This window comes from Pinus tabuliformis, chromosome 1_2 (assembly GCF_031772625.1).
Source record: "Pinus tabuliformis cultivar Carrire ecotype Pingquan chromosome 1_2, CPIR1, whole genome shotgun sequence".
Taxonomy (NCBI): Eukaryota; Viridiplantae; Streptophyta; class Pinopsida; order Pinales; family Pinaceae; genus Pinus; species Pinus tabuliformis.
This window is the reverse complement of record NC_142298.1, coordinates 276,671,045-276,698,441: the sequence shown is the minus strand read 5'-3', so window position 1 is coordinate 276,698,441 and position 27,397 is coordinate 276,671,045. Positions and strand designations below refer to the sequence as shown.

The window sequence follows — 27,397 nt, the reverse complement described above, 5'->3', positions numbered from 1 at the left end:
TGCCAAAAGACAAGTCTCTTCAAGGAATTCGTGGAGCCCTTGTATGTTGAATTTTCTAAGTCTATCCGTTAGAAAATTAATCTGTATTCTACTGGTTTATTTCCTCTACTTGCAAATTCTAAACAAGTTATTTAAAACATTTAAATATCGAAATAAACACAATACAGTCACAACATCTACATGTTGAAGTTTCTAAGTTTACTTACTTAGAAACCCTCCATGCACTTTATTTGATTTATTCCTACTTACTTGTTATTTTACTTAACAAGTTATTTACTAGTGTTGCACACATCGCGATCGGGATTTAATATCTTAGAAAAAATCGTTTGGCACTGCCAAACGATCCGCGACTTTATTTCCGATTTCCCGATTTTTTCAAAAAATCGCGATTTTTTCGATAAAAATCGCTATAAAAAAAAGGGGCGATTTTTTCGATAAAAATCGCGCTTTGAATCGGCAAAATTAAAAAATCGCGATTTTACGATTTTTATTTTATCGCGATGTGTGCAACACTGGTAAATACTGAAAATAAACACTAGTGATGCTCAACATATTACAGTTCAGCAACTAAAGAAAAGAGAAACAATCACGCCATAGGACACCATTATTTTTGGACTAATGTCCTCAGAAAAACCCAATGTGGGAAAACTAGTGCAGCAGCCAGCTATTTAAGGGTTTTCATACTAAGCAATATCAGAGTACAATATGGGTGCCGAAACTGGCCTACCCAATAGAGAATTTCCTTGGCAGTAATACTTCTCAATTTCTGACAAATCTACTAGCTAAAACCCCGGATAATCCTTCCGGCAGCTACTCAGCACCAATCTGCCCCAGAAACCCCAGCATCTGCCCAATCTGGACTGCGTCAACCTCTCCTAGCCCAACGTTGGCCTTGTGTCAGCCTATCTTGCCTTGCATCAGCCCCAGGAAGCCCTGCGTCAGCTCTCTGACCCTCTGCGTCTACTACGTTGGCCTCTCTGGTGCTCTGCGCAGCACTTAGCTGCCTCTACGTGGCCCTGCGTGAGCACTGGTTGCTCCTGTGTCACTCTCTCTAGCTTCTCTGCTACTCTCTCAGCACTATTTCTGCCTCTCTGTCTCTCTATACTTAATGCCCCTCAGCTGCTCTCCGATCACTGATTCTATCTCTCTTAGCAAACCCCGCTCTAGAGAATAGAATGACTGATCACTCTGGTGTATTCTCCAAGTGACCCTCAAGCCTCCTCTTATACTTTTCCTGTTGACATATCAATAGCCAAAATTAAGACCCTAATCAACGGCTAAGATTAGATCTGGCTTGATCCATGTCTTTTGGACCATTCTAACACAGATTCATATTAATACACATTAATATTTTATTTTCCCTAAGTTTAGACTTAGGGACTTCATTAAAAATATTAATTATTTTAATATCTCCTGATCTGTTTAGAATCTGCGCAAACCCTTTCTAGGTATTGGAGATCTCATGTGCCCCAACCTCTCCACCAAATTTTGTGGCTAGAGCACATCCGATGCTACCCCAAATCAACACTCCCTCTAAGCGAGGATTGTGCTCTAGCAATACTCCTTACTAAGTATTACTCTGATCATCCGACATCGGTACCTATGCTAATGCTAGGCCTTCCTGCCCAACATCCTCTGCACTGCTACATCCTGTACTGCCGCCCATGGTTCTGCCACTACCACTGCTGCATATGTACGACAGCTCCCTCTGCATCAGTGTTGTTGCTCGTCCTTTCTCCCAGCACTGCATACGGTCTGTTGCTGGTCCTTTCTCCCAGCACTGCATCTGCATTGCACCTCCTCTCATCATGTTGCATCATGTTGCTCACTGCTGCACTGCAACTCAATTATTGAGAAGTAAGTAATTGATCTCCCAATCTGACCTCCCTGTTGGGCTAGAGACACCCACTAATGTTGAAGCTCTCTTTGCTGCTGACAAGTGCTCCCTCTCTGACCTCTGCGTTGCTGCAACAACTCCCTGCATCTCGCACCACTGCACACCTCTCTGTGCCATCTTACACTAGTGCAACACTCCTGTGCCTCTCGCACTGCTGCAGCCTATTAGCCTCGCGCTATCTTCGGACTCCTGCACTGTAGCTCTCTCTGACGCTCCATCCACATCCGTCTCCACCCGACTCAGCCAGTGCTGCTACTCCTCTTCGGGGCTTCCGTACCAAGGTCCAATCCAAGAGGCTAGGTACCTCAAGCATCCTGCCCCTCATCGCCTGTAGTCTGCTTGACTACAGCTTGATTTCTCCCCACTTCTGCTCAAGTGGTGCGTGTGCACTCATGGCACAGTCATCGTCTGTCAAAACTTCCTTCTCTGCCCGTGCTGGCGCTGCCTTAGTCTCAGAATACTCTCCCTTACTCTTCTTCCTTGGACACTGGGTCGCATAATGACCCAGCGCCCCACAGTGGAAGCACTTGATCTTGGAGAGATCTTTCTTCTTCCGCTTCTCCTGCTTTCCCTCAGATGCTAAGGCCACGTCTTCACCCTCCTGCTTGACTTTGATCCCCTTACTGCTACTACCTGTCTTCAACTGCCATTTGATCTCTTCCTAGCGAAGAGTTGTCCACATCTCGTCCCAAGGTGGAAGTGTCCCTCTGCCCAGTATACTCTGGACAGATACTTCCCAGTCTTCTGAGACAACATTCAAGGTTGTCCTCACCATTAGCTCTTGATCCGGTGTCGCCCCCATAGCAGTGAACTGGTCTCAGATCTCATTCAGTCCTCCGAGGAAGGTGTCACTCGATTGTCCCTTCTTCATCTGATACGACCTTACCTGATTCTCAAGCAGCATTCTTCTCTGCATAGAAGTATGATGGTACAGCTTCTTGAGAGCCTCCCACATCTCAAATGTCGTTTCCTTCTCATCTATGTGTGGTACTACATGATCCTTGACCCCCTCAAGGATAATCTTGGCCCTAGCCATCGCCTCGTCGTACCTGTCATTATCACTAGGGTCGACTGGGACAGTTATTACCTTCAAGGAAAAGTTCTTGACACGATTCCTATCAAGGATAAGATTCTGGCTTCCAGACTGTGAAGTTCGATGCTCTGTCTAGTCTATCCTGGTCTCTTACTCCATGTAGTGCAATGATGCTCCTCTACTTCCCTCCTGGAAGTTCTCTGTTCGACTCCTCTGAGTCTCTACTTCCCATCTAGAAGTTCTTTTCTGGACTCCCTCTGAGTCCTGATTTCCCTCTTGGAAATCCTTATGCCGCTTGTCAAGATGCCCCCTACTCTGATCGTCTTGTGCAACTGCACCATTGATCCGGGTTCTTCGGCTAGAAACCCTCGATAGCAACTCCTCTGGCCTTGCTCTGTCAGGTACTGTTCTGACTACGGTACCTCACCAACTCCACTCTGCAATATTCCTGCAGCCTTCTAAACCCTAGCAATTCCTATCTGTGGATTGTTTCAGCCCTACTCTGCATCACGCTAGCCCTACGTCACCCCGAATGGGTCTGCGTCAGCCCTGGGTAGCCCTGCGTCAGCCCTCTGGCTCTTTGTCTCAGCAACGCTGACCACTCTGAGGCTCTGCGCAGCTCCCGGCTGCCTCTGCATCGCCCTGCCTGAGCCCTGGCTAGCTCTGCGTCATTCTCCTTAGCTGTTGCGCTGCTAGAAACAGATTTTGTCACCTCGGGACAGTTGTTTTTTGCTGCTATTGCTCCGCTCGACTGATGTCCTTTAGTCCTCCTGTGATCTGCAATCACATTCTGATACTACGTTGAAGTTTTTAAGTTTACTTAGTTAGAAACCCTCCATGCACTTTGTCTGATTTATTCCTACCTACTTGTTATTTTACTTAACAAGTTATTTACAATGTAAATACCGAAAATAAACACTAGTGCATGCTCAACATATTACAAATCAGCAACTAAAGAAAACAGAAACAATCACGCCATATGACACCATTATTTTTGGACTAATGTCCCCGGAAAAACCCAATGTGGGAAAATCGGTGCATCTATCTGAGGGTTTTCTTATTAAGCAATATCAGAGTACAATCTTGGTGCCGAAACTGGCCTACCCAACAAAGAATTTCCTTGGCAGTAATACCTCTCAGTTTCTGACAAATCTACTGGCTGAAACGCCGGATAATCCTTCTGGTAGCTACTCAGCACCAATCTGCCCCAAAAACCCGAGCGTCTGCCCAATCTGGATTGCATCAGCCTCTCCTAGCCCAACGTTGGCCCTGCGTCAGCCCCAGGAGGCCCTGCGTCAGCTCTCTGACCCTCTGCGTCAACTACGCTGGCCTCTCTGGTGCTCTGCGCAGCACTTAGTTGCCTCTACGTGGCCCTGCGTGAGCACTAGTTGCTCTTGCATCACTCTCTCGAGCTTCTCTGCTGCTCTCCCGGCACTATCTCTGCCTCTCAGTCTCTTTGTACTCAATGCCCCTCAGCTACTCTCTGATCATTGATTCTATCTCTCTTAGCAAACCCCGCTCTAGAGAATAGAATGACTGATCACTCTAGTGTATTCTCCAAGGGACCCTCAAGCCTCCTCTTATACTTTTCCTGTTGACGTATCAACGGCCGAGATTAATTCCCTGATCAATAGCTAAGATTAGATCTGGCTTAATCCATGTATTTTGGACCATTCTAACACAGATTCATATTAATACACATTAGTATTTTATTTTCCCTATGTTTAGACTTAGGGACTTAATTAAAAATATTAATTATTTTAATATCTCCTGATCTGTTTAGAATCTGCCCAAACCCTTTTTGGGTATTGGAGATCTCATGTGCCCCAACCTCTCCACCAAATTTCATGGCTAAATCACATCCAATGATAGCCCAAATCAACACTACAGATCATCAACTGAAAGAAAACAAGCACACAAGTGACACCGTTATTTTTGGACAACTCGTCCCCTGAAAAGCCCAATGCGGGAAAACCGGTGCAGCAATTCTGAGGGTTTATTATTATGCAATATATCCTTGAGTACAACTGGATGCCAAACTGGCTCACCCGACAGAGAAAAACAACCGATAGTAATACCTCTCTATTCGGAAATAGGTATTCAGAAAACCTGTCCCACGAAACCCTCTCCAACAACTCTAAAGCACTACGTTGGCCCTTCTGGCCTCTACGTCAGCCCTCTGAGGCACTGCGCAGCCTATGCGACCCTCTGCGTCACTCCTGTTGCCCTTTGCGAGGATGACGCAAGCCCTCTGGCCTCTGCGCTGTCTCTGCTAGGCTCTGTGTGGCCTGTTCTGGCTTCTGCATCTGCCTCTCTACTTCTGCGCTGGTCTCTCGGCACTATCTTTGCCTCTCTGTCTAGTACTCACTGCCCCTCATTGTTGATCACTGATTCGACTTTACTTAGCGAACCCCGCTCTAGTAAATCGAATAACTGATCACTCCAACTGACCCTCAAGCCTCCTCTTATACTTTTCTCATTGGTCCTTCAACGGCCGAGATTAAATCTCTAATCAACGACTAAGATTAGATTTGGCTTGATCCATGACTTTTGGAAGCTTCTAACCCAATTTTGTATTAATACCCATCAATATATTATTTTTCCTAAGTTTAAACCTAGGAACTCCATTAAAAATATTAATTATTTTAATATCTCCCAAACCAGGTACAATCTGTCCAAACCATTTTTGGATCTTGGAGATCTCATGTGCTTTAGCCTCTCCACCAATTTTCATGGCTAGAGCACATCTGATGCTACCCTAAATCAACATTTTATTGGTATAGATATAAGGTGAAGAGGATTATTTTTCACATCCAAGTGCAACATTTCATAAGCAAATCAACTTCTCAGGTAGCCGCAGCTCAAGAAGGAAGGTCGAGTTTGGAAATAGGATTGTTTTGAGGCCTGTTCATGACTATTTCAGGGGTCGAGTAGGTGCAGAGTAGGTTGAGGCCTCAAGGAGCAATTCTAGGCAATGTCCAAGCTTATTGTGTGTGGGGAAAACTCTAAAGAAGGTGTCACAGGTCTGTTTGGGTGATTTAAGCAAGGTCGCAACCCTAGTTCATCTTGGTGAGGGGTCATAAAGTCTATTTGGAGGGCCAGTAGGTGATTTAAGCAGGGTCACAGCACTAATTCATCTTGGTGAGGGGCCGTAAGTCTATTTGGAGGGCCAGTAACAGTCGAGAACTCAAGCACACAGGAGCAGCACTTAAGAATAGGGGAGTCACAGTTGATAGGAGGCAGTTTGGAGGAGTTAAGAGCTTTGATATGTCTGTCATCTTGCCCTAACCAGTAAAGCTAACCTACGGCAGAGTTGGACCAAAATTAAGGTACTCTGATTTAATGTTGAATTGTTGCTAGGGATGGTGTCCTAGTGTGGACAATGTTGCAGCCTGTGGAAGACGTGTTAGTCTTTACTTGGGTGGTTAGAGACCCTAACTAGGTGCAGATTCTATAGTGGATTATTGAAATAGGTATTGGGCATCATTAGATTGTTGGAGAGCAACGTGTTGGTGTCCAAGAGTAGCCCTTGACAAGTAGTCATAAAGGGAGCTTGACAGTTGCAGTTGGGTGAAGATTGGAGCCTAATGTGTAGCTCTTTGATGGACGAAAGAAACTACTAGATTGGCAGATTGAAGCTCAGGCGTTGGCCAGCTTAGAGGAGCAGATTGGATCAACCCGTGTTCATTGTAGCAAAGGTGACTTGCAGCAGTGTTAGGTGGCAGCCCTCTTGGAGTCTCTTTATGTTGTTTCTTGATGGACTAAGGGGCAGCTAGAGAGCATAACGAAAGCAAAGGACTGGCAAGACGTCGAGATTGTAGCGAGATTGTCATTGCATCTTGTATTCTTGTACTTGTGGATAATTGATGGCCATTATCCCTTGTACGGGAGCCCTACATAGTAGTATTATATGTTGATTAATATAACGAAGTTGGGTTGAAAAAATTGTAAAAAGTTGTGGATAATTGTGCATGTGTGATTTACTATTATTTATATTTTGCTATGCAAAGTAGCTTTGTTCAGATTCATAGTTTGGTAGCGTCAGAGATTTTAAGATTCTATCCTAGCACCAGGGTCATGGAAATTCAACATCAAGGGAATGTTGGTCATTATTCTTAAGAAATAATAATCTATGGACTCTTTCTTCCCTACTTGGATGGATAGATACACCTTTTTGTGGGGATCTATTATTTCTCATTGTACAAGTGGCTTTGACAATTTATTTTATTAACTTTTAGTTTCTAGAAATAGAATAGATGCGTAATTTCCTTGCTAGATTTAAGGAAATTACCCAATTAATATTATTTTAATGTAAAGGAAGTTCCTTGCCTCCTCTATATAAAGGAAGGACTTCCTCATTTGCAATTCATAGTTGGAAGGTGGGAGTATTTCTTTACCTTGGGGTTTAACGAAAATATTTCTTGGTGTCTAATGAGGTTTCGTGTTTACTATGCGATGTATGCTCTGACAAGGGAGGCGTTTTTTTTCTTGGTTCCATTTATAGTATTTCTACGGGTTTGAATTTGTAAGTGACTCAGGATCACCACAAGGCGTAGTGAAATTGATCCACCGAGGGACAACATTGTCACATGGATGGGGATGTCAATGGCATAGGTCTTCATGCCCCCTTTGTTGGTTTGAAGTGTCAACCCTCTTTGCTAGGCAGACCCTTGAGGGGTCTCCCTTAGTAAACGTTTGGTTTGTTTCATGCCATAGTAAATCCTTGGGCTAAGGGCAATTCTATGGAAGAATCCTCTCTAGTGTGTGTTTTGACTTTACAATTTGTCTTGATCCATTATTTCAGGAAACTGACAAGAGGGACATTCTTCTTAACATTCTCTCATAATTGATATTCCCTTGACTCCATCATCATTTAATATTGGCACTGATCTTTACATCCCTCCATCACCAATATTTTCTCTCTCTTAAACTCAATTTAATCACTATATCACCTTGCTCCTTATTGCCAATGCCCTAATGACTTTTAGGGAAGCCCCCACTCGAGTTGGAGGAGAATCAGCCTAAAGTGGTAAAGGTAGGTCACTGAGGTGACCGCGGGTGACCTATTCAAGTTCCACTTGGATTGTACAATCTGGGTTGGAGCTTTTACCATTTTAATCTACAATTTGAGCAAGTAACAAGAGGGAAGTAGGAAACGAAGCATGAAGCCCCAATTTCCAAAAGACTCCATGAGAGAAGCATTTTGGGAGCATTTTTTATACAATATAATTTCCAATGCATATATTTTAAAAAAAAGCATGCAAAATGGTGAATTACTGGAAAATAATATGAAAACATAGATTTTTGTAGTACATTAATGATAACCATTAAAACATCAGTAATTTAGTATACAAATAACATCAAACATCTAACATCTATACCTTATAGCATTGTCATCAAACGATCAACCAATATATCAACCTTCAAGTTTCAACAAATTTGTCATCAACTGACTGTAACAGTTGACATCAACCATGAAATGAAACAGGCCATTATGTCCAAAGTGTTGTGATATGCAGTGAACAATTTAAACTTCAACTTCCATATAATGTTTACAAAATATGCCATTATAAAGACACAATTCTAAGATTTAGAATCTCGATTCTAAACTGAAAAGAACAAATGATGATAATATCTGCAAAGCTTGCTTAAGCATCTTACCATGAGCAATTTCTAATTTCAACTCACGTGATCTGGTAGCAACAAGAATCGTTCCAGTAGTGCAGGGACCAATTTTGGAAGCACATTTACCATTGAAGCGAGCTTCAAGAGTGAGAGTGTGAGGGGGGCAGGGCAGTGGAGCTAGGGATCAGTTGTTGGAGCCCCACTATTGATTACTGTGATAATCAGACTTGCATCAAACTCTTTGACAACCCACTATTTCACGATCACTCCAAACACATGTTGAGAATGGTAGAATCTTCACATAGGGCTATGACCTATTTAGTATTTTTAGGTTATTAGGCTAAGGCCTTCCTAGGTTGAACAACCCTTATGTGCATTTATTTATTGTGATGATTTGGTTATAGTTATAAATTAGGTTGATCTAGTCAATATTGTTGCAGGCTTATAAAACATCCTTGGGGTAAGCACCCTACCTACTTATAAGTATAAATAAACCCTCAAGCTCATTTGTAAAATCTTGTGAGATCAAGGGATCTTCTGATAATTCTTTAGCCAAAGGGCATTATTCTTTATCAAAGTGTTTTTAGCCTACAGGCACCCATACCTTTTCATGCTTGGAATTCTAATTGTGATTGGGGTCTCTCGTGTGCACTTGTGTAGGGCATCTTTCCCCTCTTATTGCACTTACTGCAGGGCTGATTTCACACATATTGGTTGTATTGTTATAGGCATTTTACTAGGGCTTGTTTTTCTCTCACTTCTGCGCATTATCCTTCTCTTTCCAGCACATTTGTGAACACCTGCAGTGCACTGTCCAGTGTTGCCGTATTCTCCTTTTTACTGCAGGTTTTTAGTTTGTTTCTGTCTGTAACGCCCTTTTGTGCTTTATCCTTATACTCTTTCAGCTGTGGGCTGTACAGGTACTGACTATTATTGAAGCCAACTTTAGAAATACAGTGGGGAGAAAAACAGATAGCTCTCCCTGTTTTTGTACAAATTCGTTTTTATAATATAAATCCGTCTTAATTTCGAAAATAAAATTTGAGAAATTCTACATAGGAAACTAACAATGAAGAATCAATTTCGGATCTAAGGATAAAGAGACAAAAGGAAAGGATATGCATACTCTGTCTGCAAATAAGCTTTCCTTTTTGTTTGTCTTGAATAAGGCTAGTTGAAACTCCTCCTGTGAAAAATCAAATCAAGATATTATTAATTATACCCCATTGGCAAACTTTTCCTACAGGTCCAACATAAAATTATCAAGGCTCATTATTTCAAATCTACTAGACAAATGCTTGCTCATTAGAAAACACAGACCCATACCCTGAATAATACCACAAATTATTTTAAAAAAATTATTTGCAAGTTGATGCACTAAACACCAACCACAAACATAGACATTATCAAACAAAAAGGACCCAGCATAATTAGCATGTCTTTGTCTTCTATAAAGAAAAATGAAAGCTTTGTCAACCAAATCACGAGATGGATTAAGATAGGATGCTTCATAAAAAATACAGGTTTGTCAATGCTGTCTTTCTAGGCCAGTGAACTCTGGGCACTGATATTGCCACCACCAAGGTTCAAATCTCACCAATGACACACTTGTGCTCGTGGATGTGCCAGTGCACACAACAGCAATTGGGGCCAGATGCAAGTCCCGGGCATCTTGTGTGAAATAGATAACCCCCCACTCGTAGCCTCTCAGTTGAAGGAATCAAATCGAAATGGTGTTGGTTGCACTCTCTCCCAGATGCAATAAATTATAAGATGCTCTAGCCACATCGTGATAAGAGGAATCTGGTCATATTATTTTAATCAAACGTTGTTATCATGATAACAAGTCTCAATGGTCTGATCTGCCAAATGACAAATTATGTCTATTGTCAACATAACAAGACTGCAAATAAACTATTTCTCCCCTCATGCTGTTTAGGATGCCCAATGTGTTAGAATTAAAGCCCATTTCAGCTTGTAATTCTGTCAGCTAGTTACAAGGTAGATATCTTTTTCAATTCCTTTCTCTTGCTGATCTATAGGACGTTGTCTGAGGTTGTTATGTTCAGTTCCTAAAGTGTATATGTGTGGCACCAGCTGTTACTAAACCTGTAGGGAGTTGTTACTCCAACCAATCTTATATGTACCAGAGATCTATCATTTAAATAATAGTGGAGCTCTGTAAGTAATTATCACGCATATTCCAACTCTTATCTAGGACTCTCTTCATACTTTATTACAGTATCAAAGCAGGTCAATTGATCAGGAGTTGTGACCTAAGTTGACTACGTGTTGTTGGAGAGTTCACCATTGTGACCCACTGTTAAAATTGGCAACTAGCGCCAAACTCCACATGGGTCATCTTATTTATGAGAGCTGATATTTTTCTTGGATTTCTCTCTCCAAGAGGTGTAGGATTGATCTAGAGATCATCCGATTCTGACATGTACAAATGAAGTTATGAATTTATTTTGATTATGGACAAATTGTCAAGGTCGGCCAGCAAACTTATGTAAGCTCAGACGCTCAACAGTCATGTCTATTCATCATCAACGTGGCATATAAATAGAAGGTGACTTAGCCTCATTTGGACACACTCACACTTCACACATCTCTCTCTCTCCTTGTTGATTGGGTACGCATTTCTGGGCAGCATTTCTCTCCACACATGCGAAGGAAAGAAGGGCAATTTTCTGTTTTTGGGCGATGACTATGTTGACCGAATTTTCAGGGACATTTTGACCAAGTGTTGACGAGCAGTGTTGACCCATTTGACTATGTTTTTGTGTGAGGTATTTTTGTTTGGGCAGGCCGCATTTCTGGGCACAGAAATCGAGGCAATCCGTTGACTTTGACCAGTCTTGACTGTGGCTAGGGCTGACCACAGGTTGACTGTTTGACCAGATTTTGATTGGCCTGATTTTGGACTGTTTTGAGGGCTGATTCATCTTTCTGTTTGGAGGCCAAAGTTGACTGAAGTTGACCTATTGTTGAGGGTCAAATCTGCCCTGTTGACCAGAATTGACTTTTTTGGTTAGGACTCTTTTGCTTCTATTATAAATTATCAGATTTGTAAATTGTACTCTCTCTCTATTGAACTATTGAAGACTATAAGAAGAATTGATCAAGGGTTTCCCCACATTAGGGTCTGTCCCTAGCTGTTGCCACATCTTGTGTCCTCTTATCTTGGCTTGTCTTCCCAGCCTTCCTCCAGTGATCAAATATGCTCTTACAAAGTGGTCTCAGAGTTTCCAGGTCAAATTTTGTCATTTCAAAGAGTTTTCAAGCAAAATTTGGTCACTAGGCATTAGATCTAGGGTTTGCTTTCACTCCTTCTAAAGTTGCCCAAATGCCCATCTATGTCACTATTTAGCTGAGTTTATCATCATTCAGAGTGTTGTCATTATCATCTCAGTGTCTAATGAGTCATTTTACACCTTGTTCATGCTTCAGTTACGCCTAGGTAAGGTCATTTCCCTCTCCTAGGGTTTTGAAGGTAATTTCTCTTGGATGGTCAAATCACTAGCAAAACTTGTATCCAGATGTTCATACACCTTCCCCTATCTTTCATGTACCTTATCCAACACTTCCCATCACTGAGATCCCCCAAATTCCTCATTTTTGCACAAACCCTAGTTTCTAGCTACAACCTGGCAATTTTCTAGATTTGGCCTGTGTTTTGCCCTTTTGGACCCCTTCCCCTCGCTCAATCTCTGAGATTCCACTTTCCCCTGCTTCCTAACATCCCTCCCCACTCCCAAAAATTTCCCCAAGAATTTAGAAGCCCCCTATCCCCTTCATTTCGCTCCATTTCGACAAAATTCCTTGTTTCACACATCGGGGCAAGTTTCACTCAAATGATGTTTCAGAGCAATCAAAGATGAATTTTGCAAAACTGAGAGAGGTTTTTGTCCACAACATGCCAAAGAAGAAAAACCTCCTTCACTTTTTGCACAGGTGTCATGGTTTTAGAGAAATGTCAAAATTACAATCGCCGGATCCAAGGAGGTTGGCCAAGGCACTAAAACGACGGAAAAGGCCCGATCCACTCCAAATTTTGGTCAAAGCCTCTTTGACTGAGCATGGTACTTGATTGGGGACTCCCAGCCCAAATTTCAAGAAATTTGGAGAAAATTTTGTCATTTGTGAATTTTTTGTGCCATTTGCAGGTTTTTCCCATTAACGGGTCTCACCCCCCGCGCGACCCTTCATCATGGCAACTCCATTTGGCAAAAACTCAGCATTTCCAGATTTGTCATGCAAAGTTACACATGCTCATGGATGGACTTGAGATTTGGTGAAGTTTTGGGCCTCCAGAAAGTCAAAAAACTAGCAAAAAATGACTTTCTGCCACATTTTTGAGTTGCAGAAAGCAGTCTTGGGAGATTTGATTTTTGACAGGGCAAATGAACTCCAAATTGAAAAATTCCAGTTGGGTTGGAAAGTAGACTCAAAGACCTTTCCAACGAGCTATCCTGCACCTGATTCTGACACCGGGAAGTGCCCCAAAAGTGGTCCCAAAGGCGTGCGACCCGTCAGGCAGAGGCGCGCGACCCGTCAGGCAAACTTCTCCAAATTTCACTGTACAGCTCAGAAAAACGCAGTTTGACCCTGTTTGACTTTTTGGGGTGGATTATTAGGCTCTTTGATGTAATTATTGTACTTTTATGACACTTTTACTCTTATGTACCTCTTCTAGAAGATTCATTCATGAAAAGGGTGAAAATTAAATGAATGAATTGGTTTCCTAGTTTATAGAGGCAAGTTGTTTTGACTGCCTAGATTTTAGTGCTCAGTTTAGAATTAGTTGAAACAGCTCCTAGAAGGATGAGCTCGACCCCTAGAGGCAAGGGAAGAGGTTGGCTTGCCTATATTATGTATTTTCTTAATCATTTTCAGGGGTTGGAAGGTTGGACTCTTGAGGGAGAAGCTATCATTGTATTATTCACTGTATCTCTGCAATTTTTGGCTAAGGAAGACCAGGGTTTTGCAGTCCTCTTTGGGATTCTTGTGGACTCATGTGTTGATGGTGTGTTTCTCAATGTACTTGTAAGCTTGTTATGTGACTCATTTTCTTTCTTTTACTTCTACACATTAAACAAATGAAGTGTTAAAGTAAGAATTCATGCCTGCCATGCTCTGCTTTTAAGTTTGTTTAATTTCAATGTTTTCTACTGTCTAAAGAGAATTCAAAGTGATTGTTTGCTCTCTTTAGCTCCTCACCTTTCATTCCTGACCATCCACTTCAGTTAAAGGCATCAACACTGTCTCCTACCTCGCCCCAAGGAACCCCCTGCAGAAATTGTGTCCAATCCCCGCACCCAAAATTGCCCTCTCCTCAATTTGCCACCAAAAACCCAAAAAACCCCAAATCAACCCTTTTGATCAATTTACTAGCCTAATATCAGTGTTACCTTATTGGTCATCTCATCTATTGAAGATTTTACTGAGATAGACCGGAGAGAGCCTTCTCCTGCCCCGTAGGGCTAGCTACGAGGCTAAATGGTTTGATGTTGCCTTGAGGTTTACCTTTCTCAGCCTGAGGTGAAATTTCAAGCGCTAACATCTTCTACTGTTTATGTTTATGTTCTATCTACATTTTACTATCATGTCGATGTGATTTCTAAACTGGATATTGATATTGTGTTGATTTGGGGTAGCATCGGATGTGCTCTAGCCATGAAAATTGGTGGAGAGGCTAAAGCACATGAAATCTCCAAGATCCAAAAATGGTTTGAGGAAATTATGCCCAGTGAAGGAGATACTAAAATAAAAATATTAATGGCTATTAATATAAAACTGGGCTAGAAGGTTTTAAATGACATGGATCAAGCCAAATCTAATCTTAGCCGTTGATTAGGGACTTAATCTCAGTCGTTCATTCATCAACAGGAAAAGTATAAGAGAAGGCTTGAGGGTCAGTTGGAGATACACTGAGGGAGGCCAGTCAGTTCGATTTATAGAGCGGAGCTTGCTGAGAAATTAGAACTAGAAGACCGGATTGCAACAAGAAGTAGTGAGTACGTAACAGAGAGGCAGGGGCAGTGTCGGACGACCAGCGCAGCATTCAGAGAGGCAGACACAGAGGTAATTGGACTGCGCAGTCATTGGAGGGCCTGCGTGGGTGACACAAAGAGGCCAAGTGCTGACGCAGTGAGGCGGATGCTAACACTGAGCGTCTAGGAGTTCCACAGAGGCTAGCTAGACAGACGCTAAGCCTAAAGGAGGCGCCGAAGGATTTCTCTGTTGGGTGAGCCAGTTTGGCACCCTATTTGTACTCAAGAAAAACTGATTAATAAAATCCTCCTCTGTTGCACTGGTTTTCCCACATTGGGTTTTTCTGAGGACAATTGCCCAAAAATTGTTGATTTGGGGCAGCATCGGATGTGCTCTAGCCATGAAAATTGGTGGAAAGGCTAAAGCACATGAGATCTCCAATACGCATAAATGGTTTGGACAGATTGTACCCGATTTGGGAGATATTAAAATAATTAATATTTTTAATAGAGTTCCTAAGTCTAAACTTAGGAAAAATAAAATATTAATGGGTATTAATAATCTTAGTCGTTGATTAGAGATGTAACCTCGGCCGTTGATGGACCAACGAGAAAAGTATAAGAGGAGGCTTGAGGGTTAGTTGGAGAACACACCAGAGTGATCAGTCATTCATTTTGCTAGAGCGGGGTTGCTAAGCAAAGTTGAATCAATGATCAGCAGTGAGGGGCAGTGAGTACTGGACAAAGAGGCAGAGACAATACTGAGAGACCGGCGTAGAAGCAGGGAGAGAGAGAGCAACAACTAGTTCAAGCCACGTAGAGCCCAGCGAAGACAGCGCAGAGCTAGAGGGATTGCATCATCCACGCAGAGGCTGCTAGAGTGACGCAGAGGGTCCCAGAGGCTGCGCAGTGCTTCAGAGGGCTGATCCAGGTTAGCAGGAGGCTGACACAGAGGCCAGAAGGGTCAGCACTGAGCTTCAGTTGTGCCGGAGAGGGTTTCGTGGAACAAGTTTTCTGAATCCCTGTTTCCGAATATAGAGGTATTGCTTCCGTGTATTTTTTTCTCTGTCGGGTGAGCTGGTTAGGCACCCAGTTGTACTCAAGGAAATACTGCATAATAATAAACCCTCAAAATAGCTGCACTTATTTTCCCGCATTGAGTTTTTTTGGGGACATTTGTCCAAAAATAACAGTGTCACTTGTGTGGTTGTTTTCTTTCAGCTGATGATCTATAGATGTTGTGACTGTATTTTGTTTATTTCGTTATTTAAATGTTTTAAATAACTTGTTCAGAATGTACAAGTAGAAGAAATAAACTAGCAAAACACAGATTAATTTTCTAACAGATAGACTTAGAAAATTCAACATGGTATTAGAGCATGGTTGCAGATCACAGGAGAGTTGAAGGCATCAGCTAAGCAGAGCATTTGCAGCAGAATCAGTTCTCCTGAGTGACAGTAGTTGATCCTTGCAAAAGCAACTGAGGAAGGGTTGACGCAGAGGGACTGCGTCATCAGTTCGGGCCAAAGAGATGCCATCGCAGAGGCTGAGGAGGGCAGAGAGAGGCTCACACAGAGCCACACAGAGACCAGGAGGGTTGACGCAGTGACTGAGGGAGCTATTTTTGTTTAGCCGGGATTGCGCAGAGCCTAGAGGCTCAGTCCTTCAGTTGTTGGGGTGAAGGACGCTATGGGCAATTTGCGGGAGCGAAGTTGGTGGGGCATTGTGGTCAGAATAGTACCTAACAGGGAAAGACCAAGGTAGAGGGAGTTGCTGCCGAGGCGGATTTCTAGCCAAGGAATCTAGATCACTGCTACAGTTGCAGAGACGATTGGAGAGGAGCAACTTGACGGTTGGCAAAAGAATTTCCAGGAGGGAAATCAGGACTCAGAGGGAGTCCAAAAGAGAACTTCCAAACGGGAAGTAGAGAGACACGGAGGAGTCGAACCGAGAACTTCCAGATGGGAAGTAGAGAGACTCAGCAGGAGTCAAACCGAGAACTTCCAGACAGGAAGTAGAGAGACTCGGAGGAGTCGACAGAGAAGAGCAGAGAGATGGTCGTGAATGGGCTGAGAGATCCAGACAGGCTGGACGGAGCGTCCAACTTTGTTATCTGGAAGGCCAGGATCCTGCCTGTTCTATGTGCCATGAGTGCTCATGTACCTCTAGAGAAGAGGTGGGGAGATATCGACCTGTAGTCAAGGGACTACAGGGGATGGGGGGCAGGATCCTCCAGATACCCAACCTCTTGGATTATACCTTGCTTTGGAAGCCACGAAGAGGAGTAGCAGGACTGGCAGATGTCGGTAGAGGCAGATGCGAATGAAGCAGTAGAGAGTGCTACAGTGCAGGAGTCCCCGGGCAGCACGAGGCTAGTAGGCTGCAACAATGCGAGAGGCACGAGAGTGTTGCACCAATGAAGGATGGCACAGAAAGGTTTGCAACGTGCGAGATGCAGGGAGTTGTTGCAGCAGCGTAGAGGTCAGTAGAGGGAGCACTTGTTAGCGGCAGAGGGAGCTTCAGCATCAGGAGTGTTTCTAGCCTGACAAGGATATCAAAAGTTGGGTGGATCAGTTACTTACCTCTCAGTAATTGAGTTGCAGTGCAGTAGCAGTATGCAGCAGCACGATGCAACATGATGAGAGGGGGATGCAGTACAAATGCAGTGTTGGGAGGATGGACCAGCAACAACACAGATGCAGAGGGAGTTGTCGTACGGATGCAGCAGTGGCAGTGGCAGGGCCATGGGAAGCAGTACAGGATGCAGCAGTGCAGAGGATATTGGGCGGGGAGGCCTAGCAACAACACAAGTACCGGTGTCGTATAATTAGAGTGATGCTCAATGAGGAGTATTACTAGAGCATAGTCCTCGTTATGAGGAAGTGTTGATTTGGAGTAGCATCGGATGTGCTCTAGCCATGAAAAATGGTGGAGAGGCTAAAGCACATGAGATCTCCAAGACCCAAAAATGGTTTGGACAGATTGTACCCGGTTTGGGAGATATTAAAATAATTAATATTTTTAAGGGAGTTCCTGAGTCTAAACTTATGAAAAATAAAATATTAATGGGTATTAATATAAAACTAGGTTAGAAGCTTCCAAAATTCATGGAATAATCCAAATCTAATCTTAGCCATTGATTAAAGATTTAATCTCAGCCGTTGAAGGACCAACGAGAAAAGTATAAGAAGGGGCTTGAGGGTCAATTGGAGAAGACACTAGAGTGATCAATCATTCATTTTGCTAGAGCGGGGTTGCTAAGCAAAAGTGAATCAATGATCAGTCGCGAGAGGCAATGAGTACTGGACAGAGAGGCAGAGACAGTACTGAGAGACCAGCGCAGAAGCAGGGCGAGCGACAGCAGCAGCCAGTTCAGGCCACGCAGAGCCCAGCAAAGACAGTGCAGAGGCTAGAGGGACTGCATCATCCATGCAGACGCTGTTGGAGTGACGCAAAGGGTCCCAGAGGCTGCACAGTGCCTCAGAGGGCTAACGCAAGTCAGCAGGAGGCTGAAGTAGAGGCCAGAAGGGCCAACACTGAGCTTCAGTTGTGTCAGAGAGGATTTCGTGGGACAGGTTTTTTGAATACCTATTTCTGAATATAGAGGTATTGTTGTCATGTATTTTTTTCTCTGTCGCGTGAGCCGGTTAGGCACCCAATTGTACTCAAAGAAATACTACATAATAATAAACCCTCAGAATAGCTGCACCGGTTTTCCCGCATTGGGTTTTTCCATGGACATTTGCCCAAAAATAACGGTGCCACTTGTGTGGTTGTTTTCTTTCAGCTGATGATCTGTAGATGTTGTGACTGTATTGTGTTTATTTCAGTATTTAACGGTTTTAAATAACTTGTTCAGAATGTACAAGTAGAAGAAATAAACCAACAAAATACAGAGTAATTTTCCATTGGATAAACTTAGAAAATTCAACAAAAATATCTATGTTGATGTGTTCGATTCTTGTGCATGAATTTGTTTATGTATTATGGTGTGATCTGCAGTGGAATTTATTTTAATATTTACTGAAGGGATTTCGTAAATAATTTATTGGAAAATAAGTAGGTAAAATAAATCAATTGTTGCAGTAATAGAATTTTCACATGGTATTAGAGCAAGGAATCAGAGACAGGGAGGGAAAATCAATTATGGGTCGAAATCATGATGCAGAGGCATCTACGTCAGGAGGCTCGTGCAGATTTTCAAAAAATTACACGAGATAGTAATTTCGATTTCTCTATGTTGGCTTCCAGATTGGAAGAAGAAGTTGCTTGTGTAACAAGCTCTGCATCATCAGAGGTGTGGTATATAGATAGTGGAGCCTCCTAGCATATGACAGGAATTCGAAAATGTTTCTCAGATTATCAAGAGGAAAGGATGAATTTTCAAATCACCATGGGGAATAAGGTAAAATGTACTCTAGTAGGGAAGGGTACCATAGTTTTTCAAACAGAAACGAGAGAGCGGTTCCGTGCTACCAATGTGCTGCATGTGCCAAGACTGGGGATGAACTTACTTTCTCTATCACAACTTCAAGGCAAGGGCTATGACGTTTTCTTCATTAAGGAGAAAGTATACGTCAAACACCCGAGTTGGAAAAAGAAAGTGAAAATCGGAATAAGAAGTAACAGGCTGTACAAGTTACAGCTAGAATCACCAATGGCACTGATAGGCAGTAATGGAGACAAGGATTTGAATGATCTATGGCACAGAAGAATGGGACATTTGCACCATGGAGCTCTGAGAATCTCAAGAAAACTGTAACAAGAGTTCCAGATCTTAGTACAGAACGAGATGATGTATGCAGAGGATGTGCTCTGTACAAGTATGCCAAAGCAACATTTCCTAGAATTAAAAACAGCGCCAAGAGTGTACTAGGATTTATACACACAGATATTTGCAAACCAATGTCCACTAAAGCTCTTAGAGGTGTTGAATACTTCGTCATCTTCATTGATGACCACTCCAGAGAAACTTGGATTTATTTTCTAAAAACCAAGGACGAAGTTTTCTGTCGATTCAAAGAGTTCAAGGCTCTAGTGGAGAATCTGACAGGGAAGAAAATAAAATTTTCGTTCAGTCAATGGTGGAGAATATGTCGATAAGGACTTCATTGATTTTTGCGCTAGGGAGGGCATTAGAAGAGAGTGGACAACTCCTTACAATCCGGAGCAAAATGGAGTAGCAAAAAGGAAGAACAAGACTATCGTGAAAGCAGCTAGGGCCATGATGTATGATCAGGATATGCCAAAATTCCTGTGGGCAGAAGCATGCAACACGACAGTCTATGTCCAGATTAGAACTCCTCATAGAGCATTGGGCAAGATTACTCCAGAGAAAGTCTTCACCAGGAAGACACCTGAAGTCAGCCATTTCAGGATATTTGGGAATTTATCATATTGTCGTATAACCGAGGAGAAAAGGAAGAAGTTAAATCAAACTGTAGAGAAAGGATATCTAGTGGGATATAGCGAGAACGCTAAGGCATATAGAATCTATCTTCCAGGGAGCAAGAAGGTAGTAGTTCAACAAGATGTGGAGTTCATTGAAGATAGGGCCTTCAGAAAATCTCGACAAATGCCTTCCGAGAACCAGGCAAATGATGAGTCGTTGGTCAAACCACTTCAACCAACGGAAGCCAAGAATTCTTCCTCGGAACAGGAAGAATCACAAGAAGAGGAGGAGCTAACAGATGCAACTGCTACCAGAGGAAGAACGAGCTGGGAACTTCGACAGATTCTGCAGGATGCAGAAGATTTGATCGATGCACCGAGAAACAATAAATAGGAGCAAAAACAGCCAGATAGATATCGGGCATTAGTAGCTCAGGTGGGGAGCCTTCCAGTTTTCAGGAGGTCGCTAAACATCAAGTTTGGATTGGATCGAGGATGACCTCCTGATGCAGTAAGAAACAGAAATCCATAGCTCTGAGCTCAGCTGAAGTAGAATATATGGCCGCCAGCACAGCTTCGTTCGAAGCCATATGGCTTAGAAAATTGCTTGTAAACCTATTCAGAAGAAGGATGGAAGCAACCAGGATCGTGTGTGATAATCAGAGTTGCATCAAGCTCTCTGAGAATCCAGTATTTCATGATCGGTCAAAGCACATTGATATTTGGTGTCACTTTGTCCATGACTGTGTCCAACGAGGAGCTGTACAATTGAGCTACACTCCTACAGGAGAACAAGTGGCAGACATCCTTACCAAGGCCCTTGGAAGAACAAAGTTTGCTTCTTTCAGGGAGAAGATGGGGATGATAAAGAATCCATTTCAATAACAGAAAAGGGTATGGTATTGCAGTGCAGATGCAATGTTGGGAGGAAGGAGCAGTAGCAGCACAGGTGCAGAGGGAGTTGCAATGTAGATGCAGTGTTGGGAAAAAGGACCAGCAACAGCACGGATGCAGAGGAGGTTGCCGTACAGATATAGCAGTGGCAGTGGGAGGGCCATGGGCAACAGTACAGGATGCAGCAGTGCAGAGAATGTTAGGCAAGGAGGCCTAGCATCAGCACAAGTACCGGTGTTGTATAATCAGGGTGATGCTCAGTGGTGGAGTATTACTAGAGCACATTCCTCGCTAAGAGGAAGTGTTGATTTGGGGTAGCATCGAATGTGCTCTAGCCATGAAAATTGGTGGAGAAGCTAAAGCACATGAGATCTCCAAGACCCAGAAATGGTTTGAGGAAATTCTGCCTGGTGAAGGAGATATTAAAATAAAAATATTAATAGGTATTCATATAAAACTGGGTTAGAAGGTTCTAAATGACATGGATCAAGCCAAATCTAATATTAGCCATTGATTAGGGACTTAATCTCAGTCGTTGATTAATCAACAGGAAAAGTATAAGAGAAGGCTTGAGGGTCAGTTGGAGATACACTAAGGGAGACTAGTCAGTTCGATTTCTGGAGCAGGGCTTGTTGAGAAATTTGAACTAGAAGACTGGGTTGCAGCAAGAGGTAGTGAGTACGTAACAAAGAGGCAAGGACAGTGCCGGAGGACCGACGCAAAGATCAGAGAGGCAGACGCAAATGCAGCTGGACTGCGCAGTCATTGGAGGGCCTACATGGGTGACGCATAGAGGCCAAGTGCTGACGCAGTGAGGCAGATGCTGACGCTGAGGATCTAGGAGCTGCACAAAGGCTAGCTGGACAGACGCTGAGCCTAGAGGAGGCGTCAGAGGATTTCTGTTGGGTGAGCCAGTTTGGCACCCTAGTTGTACTCAAGAAAAACTGATTAATAAAATCCTCCTCTGTTGCACCAATTTTCCCACATTGGGTTTTTCCGGGGACAATTATCCAAAAATATCTGTGTTGATGTGTTTGATTCTTGTGCATGTATTTGTTTCTGTATTATGGTGTGATATCTGTAGTAGAATTTATTTTAATATTTACTGAAGGGATTTGGTAAATAACTTATTGGAAAATAAGTAGGTAAAATAAATTAGTTGCTACAATAATAGAATTTTCACAATTGGGCTAATAAAGAAATTGAACTAAAATTGCTCTAAAGCACAGATCATATCGTTGTTGCCTAAAATTAACATGGTATCAAAGCTGAGGTGAAGACAAAGCCCAAGCAAGAGTGAAAAAGAAATCACCAAAGACAGTTGGACAAGAACAAAAGGTTCAACGGGTTCCTTATCTTACTTCCCGACTGAAGACAAGCTCCATGATAAATCTGACTATCATGGATGGAAGATATCTCTTGATTTGACCTTGGAAGAAAAAGAAGTGTTGGATTATGTGTAGGGTAAAATCCCTAAACCTCCTTCAATGCACCGACTGCTGCGAAGACCAAGTACAATAGGGATGAAGTCAAAGCGAAGAAGATTATCAAGGATTCAAATGACAAGCATCTGGTGGCCTATATCTCTGAACCACTATATACTCAACAATGATCGAATTCCAAGGTTTGAAGAATTGATGTCAAGATGCATTCAAGAAAAAACAAGAATGGTGGAGCAAGAAATGCCTTCTAATAGAAGCAACCCCACTGCATTTTTGCTCATGCCAAGAGAAAGAACAACGCAGGTTCAAAGAAGCAAAGTCAAGGAAGACCAGGATTTAAAAATGGAAGCAAGGGAAGATGCATTGCTTGCAATAAGTTTTGCCACTATGCAAGAGAGTGTCCAAATAGAAGGGACACATCGCATGATGATGATCACAATCATTCCAGGGGCAACTTCAACAACAACGATCAAAGGAATGGCAGGTCCAATGGCAAAGCAAAAAGGAAAGCGGGACATCAAGGAAATGGTCGACCCTCCAAGAAATCAAGGAACTCCAGGTATGATGAATCCAATGTTGTTAACAATAATCAAAAAGAGCATTATCTTATATCGGCCCTCTCCATTGCCTCTCCTCTAGACACTTTGGGAAATTGGTTGATTGATAGTGATGCCTCAAGGCACTTCACTAGATACAAGGAAGCCCTCTCTAATTTGATAGCAAAGGAGACAACCTTGGAGATCATCCTTGGAGACGATGCCACCTATCCCATGAAGTGAGTGAGGAATGTTACCTTCAATTGAATCAAGGTAACACTATTCATTTGCAAGAAGTACCATATGTACCCGATATCAAGAAGAACCTGGTGTCCATTTCGACAATGGAAGACAAAGGATTCAAGGTGGCTTTTATCGATGGAAAGGTACGTGTTTGGAAAAGAAATTTTAAAGATGTTGTTACTCTTGGGTTTAGGGTTGACACTTTATATTAAGTAAGAGGAAGTCCATTGGGAGCCATGTCTTGCGACACATCTCTACAATCTAAACTATGGCACCGAAGATTCGCCCATCTTCTTTATAAGGCCCTACCTTATATGAGACAGATGGTGACAGGTATGCTCGAGTTCAAAGTAGAGCATGAAGGTGTATGTTTGGGATGTGCCGAAGGAAAACTTACATGGGGACCATTCCCCTCAAGCAATAGCAAGACCACAAACATATTGCAATTGATCCACTCCAACATATCTAGTATGATGCCCGTAAACTCCTTGGGAGGATTCTTATATTATCTCAGCTTTGTGGATGATTATTCTCGCAAGACCTGGATCTACTTCTTGAAAAAGAAGGATGAAGTGTTCAACTAGTTCTAACACTTCAAAGCCTTGATCGAAAACAAATTCAAGAATAAAATCAAGATATTGAGGACTAATAATGGGACCAAGTATGAATCCAATGAATTCCAGGATTATTGCAAAGAAGTTGGCATTAAGAGGGAGACTACAACGCCATACACTCCCGAGCATAATGGTGTGGCTAAAAGGAAGAATCGCTCTATTGTAGAAGTTGTTCGTGCCATGCTTCATGATCAAGGCCTTCCGAAGTTTCTATGGGCTAAAGCTGCAAATACCGCCGTGTATGTTCAAAACCGATGCCCTCATCAAGCATTGGACTCCAAGACTCCCGAATAAATGTTCACTGGTAAGAAACCCGATGTCTCTCATTCTAGAATTTTTCGAAGCCCTGTATATTTTCATGTGCCGAAAGAGAAAAGAAGTAAATTGGGTGCATCTAGGAAGAAAGGAATCTTTGTGGGCTATAGTGAAAATTGTAAGGGATATAGAATTTATGTGGCTGGTCAAAAGGAAGTTGAGATAAGTCATGATGTCACCTTCGACGAAGATATGGCCCTCAGGAAGACCACAAACCTTCCTATCCTAAAGAAGGACAAAGAAGCTAACACAGGAAATCAGGGTGAAAAAGATGACGAAACGATGCCTGATGTTGATGAACCTATGGATCCTATTGATCCTCCTCCTCATGAACCTTCCTCCTCCAAGAGGAGACCCTCATGGCTTAGGGAGACTCTCGAAGATGTCGAGAGACACATTGCACCAAGGGGGACTTTCCGTGAAAGCAAGAACCGAACAGGTATCAAGGATATTTGACCGCCATGAGCACTATCATTCAAAATGAGCCTTCATCATTCGAAGAAGCCATGAAGCAACAAGTAAGGAAGGATGTTATGAATAATGAATACGAGTCAATTATGAAGAATGAAGTCTGAATGTGGTCCCTAAACCCCAAGACAAATCGGTTGTCACCTCCAAGTGGCTCTACCAAATCAAGCATGGAGCTAATGGAAGTGCAGAAAAATTCAAGGCCCGCTTTGTTGCCCGAGGCTTCTCTCAAAAGGAAGGTGTAGATTACGATAAGATATTTGCACCTGTTGCCCGATACACCACCATTCGCTCGATCATAGCCCTTGTTGCCTCGCAAAGATGGAACCTACATCAGATGGATGTCAAGACCGCCTTCTTGCATGGTTCAATCAAAGAGGAACAACCCGAGGGGTTTGAAGTTCATGATCGGGAATCTCATGTATGCAGGTTGAAGAAATCTCTTTATGGATTGAAGCAAGCACCCCAGGCTTGGTATGAGAGGATCGATAGCTATCTAATGAAGCTGGGATTCACTAGAAGTGAAGCCGTCTGAACCTTTACTTATGGTTGAAAATGATAAACCTCTCATTATGGTACTTTATGTGGATGACCTCTTTCTGACAGGTGCAAACCCTCTCATTCACAAATGTAAGAGGGAGTTGGCTTATGAATTTGAGATGAAGGACATAGGATCGATGCAGTATTTCCTAGGGTTGAAGGTCTGGCAAAAGCTAGGAGAAATTTTCCTCTCTCTAGGAAAATAGGTTGTGAAGATATTGGAAAGATTTGGGATGGTGGATTGCAAGCCTGTGACTACTCTGATGGAACTTAACTTTAAGAACTTATGTGGTAGTGTTGTTGGACCTCAATTGGGAAATGCTTCTGAGTATCGTCAACTCATAGGAGCACTGATGTTCTTAGTGAACACCCATCCGAACATATGCTTTGCAGTTAACACATTGAGACAATACATGGTTGAGCCTCATCATATACACTGGATTGCTGCCAAGAATCTTCTGAAATATCTTTGGGGCACAATCACTCGTGGACTGAGATACACTACCCGAAATGTGAGGCTGCATGGTTGTTCTGATGTTGATTGGGCTGGCGGTGTGGTGAATCTCAAGAGTACTTCTGGATGTTTTTCTTTGGGTTTTTCTTCGATATCCTGGATGACCAGGAAACAAAAATCGGATGCCTTGAGCACTGTCGACGCCAAATACATAGTTTCTAGTATGGCCTCCTATGAAGTTGTCTGGTTGAGGAAGCTCTTCAGTGAGCTATTTGGACATGTGTTGGATACCACCGTGATCCTTTGCAACAACTAGAGTGGGATCCGATTATCAGAGAATCTCGTGTTTCATGATCGCTCCAAGCATATAGATATCAAGTACCACTTTATCTGGGATATGGTACAACGAGGAGCAATAAGGCACCACCATCACATTGGGACTGATGAGCAGGTCGCCGATATTTTGACAAAGCCCCTGGGGAAGGTCAAATTCTTGGCCTTCCGAGAACGACTTGGAGTTGTAGAGAGACCCTCTTATGAGGGTCCTGTATGAGATGGACATCGAGCTCTGGAAGCTCCAGGGGACCTGGGGTACTTCTTGGAGCGGTGAACAACCATAGGGTGAGTGGCTTAACCTTCCCCAAGTGGTTTGTTGTGTACGGGGTGAGTGGTTCAACCTTCCCCTGTGATTTCCCTTGGCGACATGTAGGCAGGATGAGTGGTTCATCCTTCTCCTGTTGACACATCCTACCCATGCAGTCTGGGACTCATGTGAAGTACCTCTCATCTGACCAATGAGTAGGGAAATGAGGATAGGGACCATAGTTCTATCGATGGATGCATCGTGTACTACCGTACTCCCTATGCTAGGAAGTCCGATATTGATCTGGGATCAATGGAAACTGATTGCGGGTCAATAAGAGTGGTATGAGACACTTTCATTTGATTGGAGCTGACTTCGGGTCAATAAGAGTGGTATGAGACACTCTCTTTTGATTGGAATTGACTTCGGGTCAGTAAGAGTGGTATGAGACACTCTCTTTTGATTGGGACTGACTTCGGGTCAGTAGAGAATGGTATGATACATTCTCGATCACTTCTTCTTCTTTATAGTTGAGTAGAGCAGAGCACTGTAGAGTAGTGCATTGAAGGCAAAGATAGGACAAATTGGCAGCTGGATTAGCAAATGGAGTTCTCCGTAGTTGAGAGGGAGTGTTAAAATTGGCAACAAGGGCCAAACTCCACATGGGTCATCTTATTTATGACAACTGATAGTTTTCTTGGATTCCTCTCTCCAAGAGGTGTAGGATTGATCTAGCGATCATCTGATTCTGACATGTACAAATGACTCAGAAGCCCAACTTATGTAGGCTCAGAAGCCCAACAGTTATGTCTATTCATCCTCAACGTGGCATATAAATAGAAGGTGACTTAGCCTCATTTGGATACACTCACACTTCACACATCTCTCTCTCTCCTCATTGATTGGGTACGCATTTATGGGCAGCATCTCTCTCCCCACGTGCGAAGGAAAGAAGGGTAATTTTTTGTTTTTGGGTGTTGACTGTGTTGATCAATTTTTAGGGACAGTTTGACCAAGCATTGACTAGCAACGTTGTCCTGTTTGACTGTGTTTTGTGTGAGGTATTTTTGTTTGGGCAAGCCGCATTTCTGGGCATAGAAATCAAGGCAATCCATTGACTTTGACGAGTGTTGACTACGACTAGCGCTGACCGCAAGTTGACTGTTTCACCAGATTTTCACTGGTCTGATTTCAGACTTATTTTGAGGGTTGATTCATCTTGTTGTTTCGACGCTGAAGAACACTGAAGTTGACCGAATTATTGAGGGTCAAATCTGCCTGTTGACCAACATTGACTTTTATGGTTAGGGTTCTTTTGTTGTTGTTATAAATTATTAGATTTGTAAATTGTACTATCTCTCTGTTG

The 27,397-nt window shown here is 42.8% G+C and overlaps 1 protein-coding gene across 4 annotated transcripts in view; it reads right to left on the bottom strand.

The window, feature by feature from the left end:
* Window positions 1–27,397, bottom strand: part of LOC149205413 (calcineurin B-like protein 3) — a 335,347-nt gene that overhangs the window by 196,618 nt on the left and 111,332 nt on the right. For all 4 annotated transcript variants that reach the window (XR_016252450.1, XM_089395059.1, XM_089395057.1 and 1 more), the window contains exon 4: window positions 9,682–9,741. Coding sequence is in view for 3 of the 4 variants with exons in the window: in XM_089395059.1 (XP_089251185.1) it covers window positions 9,682–9,741 (60 nt within the window). In the remaining variant the exon portion in view is untranslated. The remainder of the gene's footprint in view (window positions 1–9,681; window positions 9,742–27,397) is intronic.